The 17,400-nt window shown below is 42.0% G+C and overlaps 1 protein-coding gene across 10 annotated transcripts in view; it reads right to left on the bottom strand.

Annotated features, from left to right (window-relative positions):
• Positions 1-17,400, bottom strand: part of GAPVD1 (GTPase activating protein and VPS9 domains 1) — a 90,613-nt gene that overhangs the window by 23,434 nt on the left and 49,779 nt on the right. For 5 of the 10 annotated variants that reach the window (XM_063432273.1, XM_063432275.1, XM_063432276.1 and 2 more), the window contains 3 exons: positions 13,106-13,235; positions 8,729-8,881; positions 7,857-8,030 (listed from right to left, as the gene is read on the bottom strand). In XM_063432273.1, coding sequence (XP_063288343.1) covers positions 7,857-8,030; positions 8,729-8,881; positions 13,106-13,235 — 457 coding nt within the window. The remainder of the gene's footprint in view (positions 1-7,856; positions 8,031-8,728; positions 8,882-13,105; positions 13,236-17,400) is intronic. The other 5 variants (XM_063432274.1, XM_063432282.1, XM_063432279.1 and 2 more) reach the window with 2 other exon arrangements.

The following is a 17,400-nucleotide window of genomic DNA, read 5'->3' as shown; positions in this document are numbered from 1 at the left end:
GCATTGATTCAATTCATCTCTATGAGAAGATGCTGATTGGCCAGTGTAGGCCTCAGAAGATTGGCCAGGGCTGTGACTGTGCTGGCTCTGCCACTCATCTGCCTCCTTGACAGTCTTAGCCAATCCTATGGGAAAGCATTGCGATTAGCTCAGAGAATCACTTCTGATGTCAGGCATGCAGGCAGGTGAGGGGCAGAGCCAGCAGCAGACTTGAATACAAGCAAGATTTTATTTAAGGGGGCAAGAGGGTGGTTTTAACACTATAGGGTCAGCAATACAGATTTGTGTTCCTGGCCCTATAGTGTCCCTTTAAAAATGCTGAAATAGGGCCGGAGTAGTCGCATGTCCGCAGTGCTCCACCGGCAAAAATTGAGGGATGCAAAAAAAAAAAAAAAAAAGGCAGACCGGCATGGATTCACTGCAGATATTGGGGATATGTTCCGGAGGCCGCGTGACGCGACTGAGCCTAAGATGGCGGCGGATCTCGATGAGTTCTCCGACACCTCGTATGACCACCCTCTGCAAAGTAGGCGGGACCTGAGTTACCAAGGTCCCTCCAAACCCTCTAAATCCTAACAGTCGGAAAGGAATTCTCCCTAAAGGTGCCTACTGATACTCAGGCATCATGATGGGCCAAAACAAAAAAAATCAAAAAGATTTAAAGCCTGACAAACCGCGGCCAGGCCTGCACATCAGTGACCTCCTGCGCCAAGAAAGCTCTCCAGTGGTTCCCTTCAAAGTACCCATCCTGCCAACAAAACAGAACTCCTATGACCAACGCTTTGCTACGCTGGTAGACAAGGCGCAGAATGAACATGAAAATAAGAGGCATCACAGAGTATGTACCGGCAGCAGAAATACCTTGCCTCTTGGGGCGCCTGTTTACCGAATTGCTGCCCCCGATACAGAGTAAGGCTGTGGGCCTGTAGGAATACTTCCGCATTCCCAAGTAACCCAGGGCTCCAAGGGGGACCCCCAGGGACCTGGTAATTCGCCTCCTGAGCGGAAGGGACAGAGCCACAAAAATGACAGCGGTAAAAGACCAAACACCCTACGACTTTGAAGCCATGCATCTCAATTTCCATGCGGCTACACTTTGGCATGAGGTACAATACTGTTGGCGAATGGCGCACAAGCTCCAAATCCTTAAGGACAATGTTACGCATGACATACAAGGCCTCAAGGAAGCAACGGAGCTGCTGGCCATTCTGGGCCTACCTTAGAACTCTCTGGTAACCACGGGGCACGGAGTGGCAGGACGAGCCCCACACAGATTGAATCCTGCTACAGCGAAACCAACAACAACGAACATTACCCAACCGACCAGGTGAAACGGTGACCACGCCGGGATTCAATACCAATATCAATGCCTGCTCTCCTGTTGTGAGCTCAGTTCTCAGCTCTGTTTTTTAGTTCTTTTAAATGCTTTGGTTTTCGTAATTTTAGAACGCATATGTAGGCAACATTAAACTTTAGCAATGACCACCCTCACCTTGAGGGAATACTTTACTAAGATACAACCTCCTCCGGGCCCCCCAGTCAGTTCATAGTCATGTATGCTCATCACATTGATCATCTGCATAGTTGTCCGTTGTGAAAGAACACGTCTTCACCAACCACTCTTGTGTATTCTGCACAAAAATAAAGGCAGATAGGAAAAAAAAAAGGGGGGGGGGGGAAGGGGAATCACCTTGGAACAGATTAACTCCGACCTCCAACGGGCAGCCCTGGTAGACAGGAGACAGCGGAAGCATCGAAAAGAACGAATAGAGTCAAATCAGATACACTGAAAGGATGGGGGATAACCCCAGATATAAAGTAAAGAGGCAAGAAATAGTGTACCTAAGAAATGATGCAAGATTTATGCACCAATAGAATGTCTAAATATATACAGGACAGTCTATCAGACAAAGTATACCTACTAAATAAAATTAAAAATAATGAAATTTTATTAACACGTAATAAATAAAACCAAAAAAGTGCTAAGTGTATACACCAAAAGTGAATCTAAAAATAGGTGCTGAACGGACCTGTTATCGTTAATACAAATAGTCTAAATATTATGAGGACAAAATATCAGCATGGATAGAAGTGGTCCATAAAGCCCTATGCGGAAACTGCGAATATCACTTATTAGTTGCAAATAAACAGAACAACAATTATAGTCTATATCAGACTTTTCTTAAGTCTTAATAGTACTAGGCAGAAGATATCGATGTGGTTACTGAAAGATCGATTATCTATTCTGTAGTCTGCCTCTGCTCCCGCCCGTTAGATTATGACGATTTACAAATTGTAGCAGTGAAGTGCTCATGGATTAGAATAGTCCATTTAGCACTGTATAAAGACTGCCAAGTTATGGAGTTCAAATGAACGCAATATCAAAAGTTTAAAATAAACTATAATTTTCCGAACGGAAGCAATTAATAGCACTAGGCAGAGGAAATTGATGTGAAGAAAGATCGATTATCTATTAAATAGTCTGCCTCTAATACCGGCCGTTACAATTGAAAATACTCTATATGACTGTATGAAGCAAGAAGAGTAGAGTAAAGTATTGCTGGCATATTTCAAGTACTATATTAGTAATGCTTCCTGTAACTCAAAAAGGCATTTTTATTTGGTCACTGAATGCCCGATACATACTAAATATCGATATATCAAACCGGATGGAAAACTAACAGTAAGCAGATCCTAAAGAAAGGCAGTGAGTACTGGAGAATACATTCCCCCTTTTTTATTGTATCATTAATCACTGACAGGCGTGCTACTAACTATATCGTCCAAAGTAGCACACTGTACACCCTACTAGCAGCTAGCAAGGATAGGGATCAGACAGCCCCTATATACCTATAATACCCTGTGCCTTCAAGGGCACCTATCTCCAACACCACTAGTAGCTAACCGCTAATATGAATAGCGAAACAATGAAAAATCAAATCGAATAAAATAAATAGCAAATAAAATAGCGCGGTCGCCAGTCTGTGTGCTAAACTATAGAACCACAAAAATAGCACACTGCGGACCCCTGACGCGTGCGTTTCGCCCAACCTAGCTCGTCAGAGGGGAAACGGTCGGTGCTTAGCATCTGGTTTAAATATACAGAGATATTACTCTATTGGTCGAATTTAGGCAGTTCCTAATTGGTTACGTGAATGATGACGTAACGGAAATTTCTTACGAGAGAGAAGAGAACTCTTTGGTGGATTTGTTAACTCTTTGTTACCTGATTAATATAAGCATGGTTACAAGTTTAATAGCCAGATTATTATGGCCAAGTGACTTTTGGAATACTGTGAAAGGAAGAATAAAAGGAACCTCAATTTGTATTCACCCTATATTCTGTGCATTTAAGCAACTTCTGATAAAATAAAATCCAATAATTTAGATCAATATATAATATATGTAAATAATTGGAATACCTTCTGTTCAAGTATATTCAAAGTTTTTAAGGTTATAAACCTTTAGTAGAGCCTTAGCAGAAAATAGCTAAATATAAAAGTCCACTATCAATTAACCCTTTCTGGAGCATAGTTGAATTTTTTTTTATTATTTTTGCGTGCAGTGTTAGGTTACAAGCTTTCTTATTGACTTTATGACTTATGACAAAAGTTGTAATGACAGTGGTAAACAAATAAGGTCAAGATGTGCTGCACATTTTTTTGTGTAAGAGAACAAGCTTAGTCATAGTAAGGCATTACATTAGCTTAGAGGTCATAAAAACATGTAAATTGCCAGTAGATTAAACTAGAAGCAGGTATAGTAATCAATCATGCTTAGTGAACGAGACTATTAAAGAGTTTTAAACTTAGGAGGGTTGACAACTAAACAGGCATGTAACCACTGGAGCTGAGTGGGTTCCTGCGATTGTAGAGGTTATTGTTAGGCATCACTGTGTTAGGCACCACAATATGGCTACGGTTTATATCAGAGTATTAGGTGGCAAATGGATCACAAGAGGCTGGTGCCCCCTGTTGAGTCTATGGGGTAGTGAGAGTCTCTGTGCTGGCATATCTCAGTATATGATTAATCCAACAGGAGCAACATAAACATTGAGGTTGTTTGCTTAGATTACACAGGCTAAGGGACCAAGGATGCAGAACATTACTTAAAAAGAGGAAACCACCCGGTCTTTTAAGAACTGGGTACCGAATAGTAGTAGGATCAGGTGGATATTACAGTAGTATAAGCATAAAACAATATATCAGAACACATTCTGCTATTATATATCAGAGCTGTGGTGTGTAAAAGGGAACAGCAGATCATTGCCCTGACATATCTAGTGTCCCCTTGTACTTGTTCTACTCAGCCTATGTCCATGGCTGTCAGACACAGTCCAAACCCATTTGCAGGGTAGTTGGATTCCCTCAGTGGATGTCTGGTCCTGGCTCGGTATATCTGGGATGCCTCTTGTGCCGCCACGTGGTGGTGGTCTCCAGCCCTGGGTCGCCGCATGGTGGCTCGTTGGTCCAGAGTGCCTTGCTTTGACATGTTGTAGGGGCTTTGGGGCTGCTTGGCATTCTCCTTACTACGCTGATGGAGGTAGATGTATGTGCCCGGGTCGGCGAGCTCCACTTCTCGCCCTCCTGTGTGTTGGGGCTTACGTGGTCGGACGGCTGCCCCGAAGGCCCGTAGTGGGGTTCCATAGTGGCATCGTCGGGTCACCGGGCGAATCCACGAGGCCACCGTCCGAGCGGCATGAAGGTAGGGCATACCCCTGTCACGCAGTATCATACAGAGGGTTGAGCAGAGCCGGTCCAGGGCCTCCAGGGGGTGCGGGTGGGACTGGGCACTCGCGTTCTGTTTCCGTAGCTTTCGTTGGGCAGCCATCTTGAATACGCTCCGACTGTCTTTGCGTTTGCACGCCTGTCTAGCGGGGACCGGGATAACCCCCGCAGGTCGGGGGGGGGGGGGGGGGGGGGGTTTAGAAAGTCGGTAATGATTCTTGGGGTATCTGGTCCTGAAGAGAGCGGCCGCCTCTCCCCAGCTCCAACTCCTGTAGGCCTCAGGGTACGGCCCGGTCTATGCGCCCCAACAGGCTCCAGAGAGGTATCCCCCAATTCCCCGGTGCACCCCAGACGTGGGTAGTGCACTCTGTTGGGTCCTTGGGCTGTATAGCCGGCTATATTGCCCTAGTTTCGGGTCGCCCAGCAGGAGCTCCTTCCCCACACGTCTGTTTAGCTTGGCGGTCAGACTCCGCCCCCCGAGCATAGTTGAATTTTAACTCATATTATATAAATCTTTACAGAGCAATAACCATAGTCAAATTTGATATTACTTACAAATTGACCAATTACATGCCCAATCCAAATAATATATAAAAAGAGTAATATCACCCAAAACAATCTATAGTGTTAACATGTATGCCACTGATAAATACTGATGTAGTGATCGATAACAGTGATTTGGAAAGGCAATTCATGTGAAAATGAATATCAGTGTATGAAGGGGGTAAAATTGAATTCTTCAGTGAGGCCGTCTGGTGACAATGTTTTCAGAAGATAGATCTATCTGGACTCTTTCATAAGTAGTATTTTATTAAAATTTCTGGTATTTAAGGTGAGTTTTTCCAAGGCCTGAAAAGTTAACTTAGTGGGGTCCGCCTCATGATAATTGCGAACATGATTTGACACTGCAGTCGACATGTTCAGATTGGTAATCGAGCAAACATGCTGGAATATCCCAGTTTAAATTGCTGGTAGGTCTTACCTACATATTGGATGCCACAGCAACAGGTGCTTAAATATATCACCCATGTAGAACTGCAGTTAATAAACTCCTTAACTACATATTCATTTTTTGTTTTAGAGCTAGTGACTATTTTCATAGGTTTAATAAATTGGCATGCTTTACAATGCCCACAACGGTATACTCCAGTTGTTTGTGTTAGCCAGGTAGATTGTAATGATTGGATAGGTTCAGTATGACTGTGGACTAGAATATCTTTAAGATTTTTTTGCCCTGCGTGCTGTAATTTGGGGAAATTTTCCAATGCTATCACTTAGGTCTGTATCATGTTGTAAAATTGGCCAGTTATGGGAAATTATTTTTTGTATTTGATCCCAATAGAGATCGTAAGTGCCTATACAGCGAGTTATCTTTGTTTCAGTCTTAGGTTTGATGTTTCTTAACCCTTTGAGGATGCATGACTGATATATTCCGTCATGATTCCATTTTATTTCTGAAGTTGTGTCCTTAAGGGGTTAAACTTTCACTTCTGTTGGTTGTCAATGCTCGTTGATAGGTTAGTTTGAGAACTATTGGGGTATCCCTTCTGTTTGAACATTGTCCTCAGTTTTTTGGCTTCCAATTGGAAAGTCACTTCATTGGAACAATTCCTTTTGATATTACGTTCATTTGAACTCCATAACTTAGCAGTCTTTATACAGTGCTAAATGGACTATTCTAATCCATGAGCACTTCACTGCTACAATTTGTAAATCGTCATAATCTAACGGGCGGGAGCAGAGGCAGACTACAGAATAGATAATCGATCTTTCAGTAACCACATCGATATCTTCTGCCTAGTACTATTAAGACTTAAGAAAAGTCTGATATAGACTATAATTGTTGTTCTGTTTATTTGCAACTAATAAGTGATATTCGCAGTTTCCGCATAGGGCTTTATGGACCACTTCTATCCATGCTGATATTTTGTCCTCATAATATTTAGACTATTTGTATTAACGATAACAGGTCCGTTCAGCACCTATTTTTAGATTCACTTTTGGTGTATACACTTAGCACTTTTTTGGTTTTATTTATTACGTGTTAATAAAATTTCATTATTTTTAATTTTATTTAGTAGGTATACTTTGTCTGATAGACTGTCCTGTATATATTTAGACATTCTATTGGTGCATAAATCTTGCATCATTTCTTAGGTACACTATTTCTTGCCTCTTTACATCACAGAGCATCACTCCAGGTGAACTGCTACATTTCCTTCGCAGGCTGTTCATGGCCCCACTGCCTCCTAGACAGGCGAAGAGCTTAGACGGCATGTTCCGCCTGCCCACACCTCAGTCCAGCAAGGTCTCGAACGCTGGTGATCTTGTAAAGTTTCTGAATGAGCATGATAAAACCACCTTCATGCAGGCAATCAGGGGTAAGACCCCATATAGTTTTGAAGAGATTGACCTCCCGTTCTTTCGCTGACCTCTCACGCTCCACACTACAGTGGAAGAAATCACTAGGACCTTTGACAGCGACATGATCATCTCACGGCCAGAGATACAGATGGGGCTACCCGCGCGCTCTTATTGAACACCAACGCCCCGGAGATTGGTGCAGTTCTATCCACCTTGGGACTTCGGCAACATGGCGTATTCCCACTGTGTGGGATCCAGCCAGCATCGTCCCATTTATCCCAACAGTTGGTGGCTCAACAAGTTTGGCAGTCACCTGAGTTTAGCTGCCCAAGAGAGCTGGTCCCGCTTAATTTACTATAGAAAATTTGCTAGAATACTCATTTTCTACTTGTAGTTCATAACTTTGTCACTGTTAGGAACCCTAGTTCATCATTCCCTATGTTTACAGTTATGATGAAGCCAGTATCTTCTATATCACATAAAAAACCCAAATATTTATGTGATGTATTGTTTGATCCTTTTAATGCCAAAGTGTGGTAATGCTGATCTATCTCCGACTGACATAATTAAAGAATAAAAGAAAAGAAAAAAGGCTGAACTGGCACAAACTTTTTTTTTTTATTGCACATCTAAGCGATTTCATACAGATTTTATTATCAACCAAAGATAGACTATAATAAAAGAAAAAAAATGTAAATACATAAAATAAATGCCTCTAACTTGGAAAGCTCCACTATTAAGCAATTATGAACGATCTCCACTCACCTGCAATCTCTTGCAATCTATCTTCATCAATGTTTGGATCGAAGTCACTGCCAAGAACGTCCGTACTCCACGTCTCACTGACAGTCTCAGAGATGTCTCTGTCTTCTGTCAGCCCCATCATATCACGGATTTCGAACTTGCGCAGCTTGTCATCAAGGTTATCTTGGGTGGTAGCTACAAGTGGAAGACTGCATCAGCTCTCTTCTTGCTCAAAGTCATCAACTTCAGGGCTTAACATTACACGCCCAACACTAAAAACCAGGCCTTAAAAGCTACTTGCCACTACAAAACTAGTCAATGGCTAGTGGAAATTTCAAAATCTTATCAACTGCACTGTTGCCAGAGAAAGACGGGATGCTTCAACAAGGGATTAACTATACCTCCCTCTCATTTATTAGCAGTTTATGCTTAGACACATGATGCTTCTATTTAATTGATGTAACAATAAAAAAATACATTTGTTAAAGAATAACTATTTGGACATTTTGAATATTCTGCATAGCTATAAACTTGCAGCTATAGAGATGGCACAATGCAGAATGAACAAGCAAATCTGGGAATTGCATCCTTTAAACATCAATTCTTGGTTTGGGGGGGGGGGGGAGAGAGGGCGAAGCAGAGAATACATGCTATAGTAAACAGATTCACTTTCCTCCAATAGATTTAACAGAGGAATGAGTTACTATCGAGCTATATGGTACCCCTGGACCTGGATTCCAGAGCACTTCATTGCATATCCATTTGTCTGTAACTACCATTTCAGTGCACAACTCCTATATCATAGGCAAATTAATCCCAGTAAAACATTTAATATTTCAGAGAAGTTGCCATGTGCTTACTCTGTTAGTAGAGCTGTAGTAGCCATGCCTTACCTTGCTCATGTTCAAGAAGCTGTAGTGCTTCCACTCCATTACTCCCAGAAGGTCCAGCTCCCAGCTCAGAAACAGATTCGCCTTCCAGATCCAGGGATGAGACAGAATTGGAGCGGTTTGAGGGACCTGTTGAACACGGATTTTCCTCTTCTGCTTTAATAGCATTTCCAACCAAATCACAAAATATTTATCTCAATGATGCTTCCTCTACTATTAAAAATAATCTAAAGATTGTTTTTATTATGTTAAACACAAACTTAATTTTATGCTGATAAAAGTTGTTTATTTTAGGTTAAGAGGCCCACTTACAGCTCGCAACAAATCTGAGAAACAGAAACCACAATGTTAATTCACGAAAGTGTTACTCCAACCACCATGACCACTTTTGCTTTTAGAAGTGGTCATGGGGATTGGAGTCTGTATTTGCAACATTTCAGCTTGAAACTCACACTGCACATACAGAGAAATGTGCCTTTTGTGCTGGGAGCTAGATACACCACTTCTATTGCAGGCTGTCGAATATCAATTCTGTGCAAAAATGACATCTGTCATTTATATATAAAGCCCTCTCTCTCACAGGCACAAACTGTGCATGCAACGGTCCAGTCAAATGCTTCTGCTATGCGAAGTGGTTGATTGGAGCACTGATAACATGGTGTGATGACAGGGCATGGAAGCAAAGCAAGGATGACATCGCTAGCAATGGATTCAACGTTTAATATATTTAATGGGTTTTTAATTAAAGGGGTAGTAGACAAGATCAATAGGGTCCAAAAGGGCATAATAAAGCTAAACATTGTTGAGAAAAGGGTTATAGTAGCCATTTAAGCTAAAAATTCTGATGACAAAGCAGCACAAGACATTTTCCAGACACTCAAGGTGTTAAAGCCACAGGCAGTTTTCTTAGAACAAAAGGAGCAGCAACGTTTCGACCTGGTCTTTGTCAAGCTAATCCCACAAGGCAAACATAAGTGTGTGTGTGTGTGTGTGTGTGTGTGTGTGTGTGTGTGTGTGTATCTCAAACAGTGCAAAATATGGTTGATTATTTTGCAGTTTGAAATGTATATGTAAAAATACCAGCGTATTGCAGTATGCAATGATACCTTTTTTATTGGACTAACATAATTCAAAGACAAGCTTTCGAGAGTTTTCCGCTCTTCCTCAGGTCTGAAGCAATACTGATCAATCTGATAGGTATCATTGCATACTGCAATACTCTGGTATTTTGGCATCTTGTCTACTGGACTAATACGGCTTATCCAATCGAATGAATATATATATATATATATATATATATATATATATATATATATATATATATATATATTTACCTATTAGATTGGATAAGCCGTATTAGTCCAGTAGACAAGATGCCAAAATACCAGAGTATTGCAGTATGCAATGATACCTATCAGATTGATCAGTATTGCTTCAGACCTGAGGAAGAGCGGAAAACTCTCGAAAGCTTGTCTTTGAATTATGTTAGTCCCATAAAAAAAGGTATCATTGCATACTGCAATACGCTGGTATTTTTACATATACATTTCAAACTGCAAAATAATCAACCATATTTTACACTGTTTGAGATACACACACTTAGGTTTGCCTTGTGGCGTTAGCTTGACAAAGACCTCTTAGCAGGTCAAAACATTGCTGCACCTTTTGTTCTATTAAAACTGCCTGCGGCTTTAACTCCTTGAGTGTCTGGAGAATGTCTTGTGCTGCTTTGTCGTTGTGGGATTGCTGGTCCTACTCCAGAGCACTGGGTGCCTGCTGGGATTGAGTGCGGCTCCGATCGCCATTTTTGAAAGAATGCTTAGGACATGACAAGAGAATTGGGAAAGTGTCAGGTTTCCATGTAATACGTTTTCTGATCTCTTTAGTCAGGTGCAGTACCTCACAGTAACTTTACCTTGCTGTGATGTCGTGCACCAAGACTGAAGAGATCCAACTGCCCACAGTCTGTTAATAATCATCTCCCTATTTAACCTATAGCCTTGCCTCTTCTTGGTTCGCAGTTCCTTCTATTGGGTTCAAATTTGAATTTGCTTCCCTCATCTGTATCCTGAAAGTCCGAGACCTTGTTTCCAGTTTCCTGTCTCCTGCTCACTACCCAGGAAGCCTTCCCCCATCTCCTGAAGGCTAGTGTCCAAGAGGTCAGCCTGCTACCTATTGTTCCAAGTTTCCCTGTATGATTTGTTTTGCATCTTTGTAATAACTGCAAGAGCATACATTTTAGATGACAAATGTTTTTCCATTTTATCTTATTGCGGTTTGTCTTTGCATTTGGGTTTCTACTTTATGGTGATTGCTGCCAGTGCCAGCACCCCTGTTAACCAAACCCCAAACAGAAGGTTAAGTCAACATGGCAGAAATGGAAAACTTTACAAAATTCTGCAATCTTTCTAGCCCAGCTACTTTAGCTGAAGATTTACAAATAACCTGACAATTCTACAAAACTACCAGTTTAGTATAAATGTGGTCATAATCTTGCACTATGTGGCTGATTTAGCTTTTTTTTGTCTCAAAAAAAATAAAAAATAAAATAAAGTTATTTATGTTCAATTCATTATTTAAGCACAGCATTTTCACTGGTAATCAGTTGCAGGCTCTACCCCTTCCACCATTAAACATCCAAAGAACAAACTAAAAGTGAAAAAAACTTTGAATTCCTCCAAAAGAGAAAACATTTATTTTTTTATACACTTTATGGATCCAAAACAGCAAGTTCATATTCACGTTGGAAACCACTATTCGGGAAGTTACTCAACACATCAGTTAAGACAGAACGGGGGGAGGATTGTAAGACTATTTGCTCATCTCAATTATTTTATTTCAATGTTTTAAGACATTTGCAAGATGTTGAACCACAAGCCTCAAGATGTTGAACCACAATGCAAAGAAAGCAAAAATGGACTCTTAAGACAAAGTGTTCTTGGTGCATATAAAGTGGTCTGAGTGCCATGTCCCTGTCATTCTAAGCTTGCAATGTACAGCATTTCTGTTCTGCAGGAACAGCAATGTTTGCATTGCAGGGTTTAAATGCCTATAGTGGTTGTCACTCCGACAGCCACTAGAAGTGATTCTGCTGAAACCGCTCTCTCTCAATCAGATGGTCTCACAAGGCAAATTTAATTGGTGCAGCACAGTATTTTGCCACATGTGTGCACTAATATCTCAATGCATTGCTATGGGAAAGCATTAGATTGGCCAAGATCAGACTTCTTGATGCGCTGCAAGGGAGAAAAGGACACGGTTTTAGCTGATGCTCTTGGAGGCAGCATTTATTGCATCTCTCTTTTGTTCCCCCACTCATTAGGTTTCACTCATTATTCCCATCAATAGAGGGTACAAGGGTAATTGTGATAGAATAGCTTTGCCTTCCTTAAATGGCAGTTAATATGAATGTTTTATTAAAAAAAACATGCAGGTTTATATTTATGTGTAATACAAATGTGATTTTTTTTTTTTTTTTTTATAACTATTCTACCTGCTTGGAATTGTTACTAGACTGATTTTTCAAGTAACCAATAGGTGGAAGCATCAAGAAAAAAATTCATCCTCTAATATAGGAGAGAGACAGCAAAAAGCAGCGCCATTTCTTATGTTTTGTTTTCTGATTAAATCATGAAATTGCTATATCAATTATAGATTTCCACTAGCTCAATTACCGACACCCAAAAACAAAACCAATCACAGCCCGCAAAATAGCCCCAGTGTTATCAACTTCACATTACTGGCCTTGTGGTTTATATTAAAACTAAAATATATGGTTTAGCCATACAATACTTTCAACTATAGAATAAAAAAAATTGCTACAGTGTTGGTTGCCTACATTTACACATTTTTCCTCAACAGGATGTTAATATGAATAAGGGACACTAGGTGGCAGCAAAACATCATGGTTCCTTTACGTGCCTGCACAAGTATTGTACTTTCTCCCATTGTTTCCTCTTTTCTTTCTTATTCTCAGAATCTGATCTTCTCTTTATTTCGGATTTAGTTTTCGTTAAAACATTTTTCGTATGCTTGACTTACATCAGTTTCATTTCCTGTGTCAAAGAAAGTACTCTCCCTTAACGCAGAAAACGAAGCAGCCCTAAAACTCCTTTGGGCCAAAAAGTCCGGCATATGAAAAATTCAGAAGACAAACTACTCCCTACTTTGTCTTATGTTTTAAGAAAACTAAATCAGAATTAAAGAAAAAAGATTTTGAGAGAGAAAGAGAAAACTAAATAGGGGAAAGGAGAGTTCAGCATGACAGTGCCGCTTTAAACTTTGTCTCTTAAGGGCAGATTTAAAAAGAAAAAAAAAAACCGACATGGATTGAAAAGTGTAGAAAACAGTTTTTGTTTTTTTTGTTATAAACACACTTACCTTCTGAAATGCCTTCCAGATTATCACTGCACAGGGAGAAGCGCAAGGTCTTATCGGGCTTCCCATGAAGCTTTGTGTCATCAACGGGGACATCTGCCTGTCCTCCATCAACCAGTTGCATATTTAGAACCTTTACCAACAAAAATACATTCATGTTAGTAGATACTGGTGTGGGTTGTAAACTTGCATTGCATCAGATGCAGATCTCCAGAATTCAAGAAACACTAGAGCAGTAATATCTAACCTTGTCACTGCACTGGTTTGTAAACACCCTAAATCTGCATGACCATCACAAGAAAAGTAGTTTATAAACCTGTGCCAAGGCTAGCCAACTCCATGATAAGGATATAACCAAAGTTAACTGCTTCACTTGAGACAAATATAAACTTGTAAATGCAGAGTGCCAGAAACCGTGCTGCTCGTTATGTCACTGGCAAAACTATCGGATTTTGTCCTAACAGAATAAGAACAGGTTCACGATTCATGTTATAACGCAATTCGGGACTTTGCTCGGATTGGAATTTCATTCTAATGAATGAAACTCCGATCCTATTTGTGCCGTGGCTGCAAGATGCAGCCGCTTAGTAGATAATGCCCTAATTCTCACGGTATCGGGGAGCCATCTACCAAAAGGTTGAAAGACCTTAATTGGTCTTTCAGCCAAGTTTACTAATACGAAGTAAAGATTACTTAGTATTAGTAAATTCTGCCCCTACTCACTATACCTTGCATAGGGGCATGTCTAGTTAAAACGAGAGCAGCCTATGGCTGCTCACTGTTATAAAAAAATAAAAATAAAAAAAATTCTTCAACCACGGAAAGATTGGTGGGGGGGATTAGACAAGGGATGCACCCGCGGCCCCCTACCGCCCGAAACCCCACACCTCCCAGCAGGATACCTGCTTAAAATCAGAACTGAAAATATACTGGCAGGACAGAGAATGACCCAGACAGGGGATAGAGAGCACCACTACAGGGGGCAATTATGTATTTTAGAATACATAAAGAGACACGGGGTACGGAACCCAGACAGAGGGGAAGTCTCAGAGCTCATGACACAATCACCGTCCTTACCGCACTTCTAACTTCAGATCTATATTTCGACTTGAATTAATTTTTATTTTACTGAAAATTGAGACAATATTTATTTTATAAAACGGTGGCATATTTGACAACTGTCAATTTTACTGTTTTGCTGCCACAAAACAAAAATAATAATAATAAAAACATTAGAATAAAAACAAAACAAAAACAAATAAAGTGTCCTTCCTCCCGTGCCACGCAAGTGGGGGGCTATTAAACTGAACGGGGGACCCAATACCCCCCCAGCCCCCACCCCTGAGCAGCTGGTGGAGGCACAAAAAGAAAATGAGAGGGGACCTATTGTCCTCCCCCCAGGCCCCTACCCTAAACTAAAATGTTAACCCCCAATTTTTTTTATAAATCCCTACTTTTTTTTGGTGGGGGGTGACTAGGGGCTTGGGGACCCCTAGTCACCTGGGGGGGGTTATTATTTTCATTTAGGGCCCCTACCCGCCGCTCAGGGGTTGGGGCGCCAATAGGTCCACCCCCCCCCTTTTTTATTTAGGGCCCCCAACCGCCACTTAGGGGTGGGAGGACAATAGATATGTCTCCCCCCCAACCCCTACCCTTCTTTATTATGATTTAGGGCCCCCAACCGCCACTAAGGGGTGTGTGCAATAGGTCCCCGGTTCAGTTTAATAGCAGCCCCCCCCCCCCACCCCCCACTAACGCAGCATGGATGGGTGCTCGGGAAGGGGGACACTAGGGTCTCACTGTTTACTAGGCATTAGTAAATGTGTCTGAAAGACCAATTAAGGTCTTTCAGCATTTTGGTAGATAGCTTCCTGATAGTAGATAACTCCCTAATTCCCATGCTAAGATTGCAAGATGCAGCCGCAGCACAAATCAGATCGGAGTTTCATTCATTAGAACGAAATTCTGATCCGAACAAAGTCCTGAATTGTGTCATAACATGAATGAACAAACTGTTCTCATTCTGTTAGGACGAAATTCGATAGTTTCGCCGGCGTTCTACGTGACAGGACGTTCGGGAATACTGACAGGAAGCATCGCAAGATCGCGGATCAAAGGTGAAAATTGCTTTGATCACCGGAAACTAAGCACACTTTTCTCCTCCGATGGTCAGGCGTAGGAAACCTCCATAAGACAAAGTAGTCCCTACTTTGTTTTGTGTTGTAAAGAAAACTAGAACAAATAGGAAGAAACGAACAGATCCTGACAGAGGGAGAGAAGACCGTGCCGCTTTAATAAATAATACCTTGTTTACATGGCATTAACTACATAAAGGCTAAATATTCCACTTAGCCAAATAGTCTGGCTCTTAATCATATCTGGTTCTTAAATTCTTTAACAATGACATACCATCATTGGTCCTTAAAAAGAGTTAAATACTAAAAGTCCATTGGTCACGTCATATGTAAAAGACTACACCTAAAAATGATGGATCCATAAGCCCCTGTGGGAAAAGTTACCCACAATATCTGTCGACAACGGTCACTTCTCTAGAACAAATGGTCAAAGCTGATCTTCCTTCACTTGGGGATTTTACTGTATTAAATAGATTTCCATTCATGAAGACACACCAATAACACTTACAGAATAAACCTCAAGTACAAGAATATACATGGATAGTCCATTCACTCCATTGTGTACATATAATAGGGAGGTTTGGTGAATAAAATCATGAATAGAAAGGCTTTAGCGCACAAATGTATTTGTACTGGTTCTATAGTCTAACTTGAATATATAGGTGATAACCAGATAATCTTAGTATTAGAGGAGTTTAGGCATATACATGTGTCTGCAAAATCTTAAAGGGACTCTATAGTCAACATATAAAAGCAAGAAAGACAGGTCCACCAGCCTTCCTTCTTGCTTTTATATGAACTTTCATGGATTAAAAATGATTTGAGGTTTTTTTTATATTAAAAATGTACCTCCGTTCCAGCGCCGAGCTCCCAGCCATGCCGCGCCCCCTTTTTCGTCAAAATGACGAAATCGCGGTGCCCAATAGGACGCTTCTCACAGAGAAGCGTCATCGCGATGTGGTGCGCATGCGCGGCTTCGCACTGCACCAATTGCGTTCTTCATAGAGCGGCATTGACAGCCGCCCTATGAAGAACCTCAGCGCTTTACCGCGCATGTGCGCGGAATGCGCGTTCGCGAGCTGAGCTGTCTGACTACTACTGTCCCCCCCCCCGGCCCCCACCCCTGAGCAGTGGTTGGGGGCCCTAAGTACAAAGGGGGGGGACCCTAGTTAACCCTCCCCCCCCCCCCCCCCCCCCAAAAAAAAATTCTCCCTACCTACCGCCCTCACCCTAAAAATAATGAGGGGGGGACCTTTAACTAAAAACCTGTAAAAAAAAAAAATATATATGAGATAAAAACAACTTACCATTCGATGTTTTCTTTCTTCTAAAATCTTTTCTTCAGCCCCAAAAAAGGCCAAATAAAAAGCCATAATAACCGACGCAATTAAAAAAAAAAAACAAAAACACGAGCGCAAAAAAAAATAATCCATCTTCACCCATGGAGGGCTCCGCGCAGACTGAGCTCCGCAGGGCGGGGGAAGGCTTATAAAGCCTTGCCCCGCCCTGCAATTAGGCTAAGAACACTCTGATTGGTGGGTTTAAGCCAATCAGAGTGCTCTGTCATTTTACAAGCGTGGGAAAGTTCTTTGGAATTTTCCCACGCTTGTAAAATGACACAGAGCACTGTGATTGGGTGGATTTTTACATGTTTTTAGTTAAAGGCCCCCCCCTCATTATTTTTAGGGTGAGGGGGGTAGGTAGGGAGAATTTTGTTTTTTTTTGGGGGGGGGGGGGGGGAGGGTTAACTAGGGTCCCCCCCCTTTGTATTTAGGGCCCCCACCGCTCAGGGGTGGGGGCTGGGGGGGTACAGTAGGTCCCCCCCCTATTGAGAATTTTAGGGCCCCCACCCGCCGCTCACGGGTGGGGGCCGGGGGGGGGACATTAGGTCCCCCCCCTATTGTGAATTTTAGAGCCCCCACCCATCGCTCAGGGGTGGGGGCCGGGGGACGGGACAGTAGGTCCCCCCCCCCTATTGTGAATTTTAGAGCCCCCACCCATCGCTCACGGGTGGGGGCCGGGGGGGGGGGGGGGGACAGTAGGCCCCCCCTTATTTTTAATTTTAGGGCCCCCACCCGCCGCACAGGGGTGGGGGAAGGAGAGTAGGTCTCCCCCACCACCCCCCCCCCCCCCTTCAACCACTATTGTGGCCAGATAGCGTCC

Source organism: Pelobates fuscus, chromosome 9 (assembly GCF_036172605.1).
Source record: "Pelobates fuscus isolate aPelFus1 chromosome 9, aPelFus1.pri, whole genome shotgun sequence".
Classification (NCBI taxonomy): Eukaryota; Metazoa; Chordata; class Amphibia; order Anura; family Pelobatidae; genus Pelobates; species Pelobates fuscus.
This window is presented reverse-complemented; position numbering and strand designations above follow the sequence as displayed.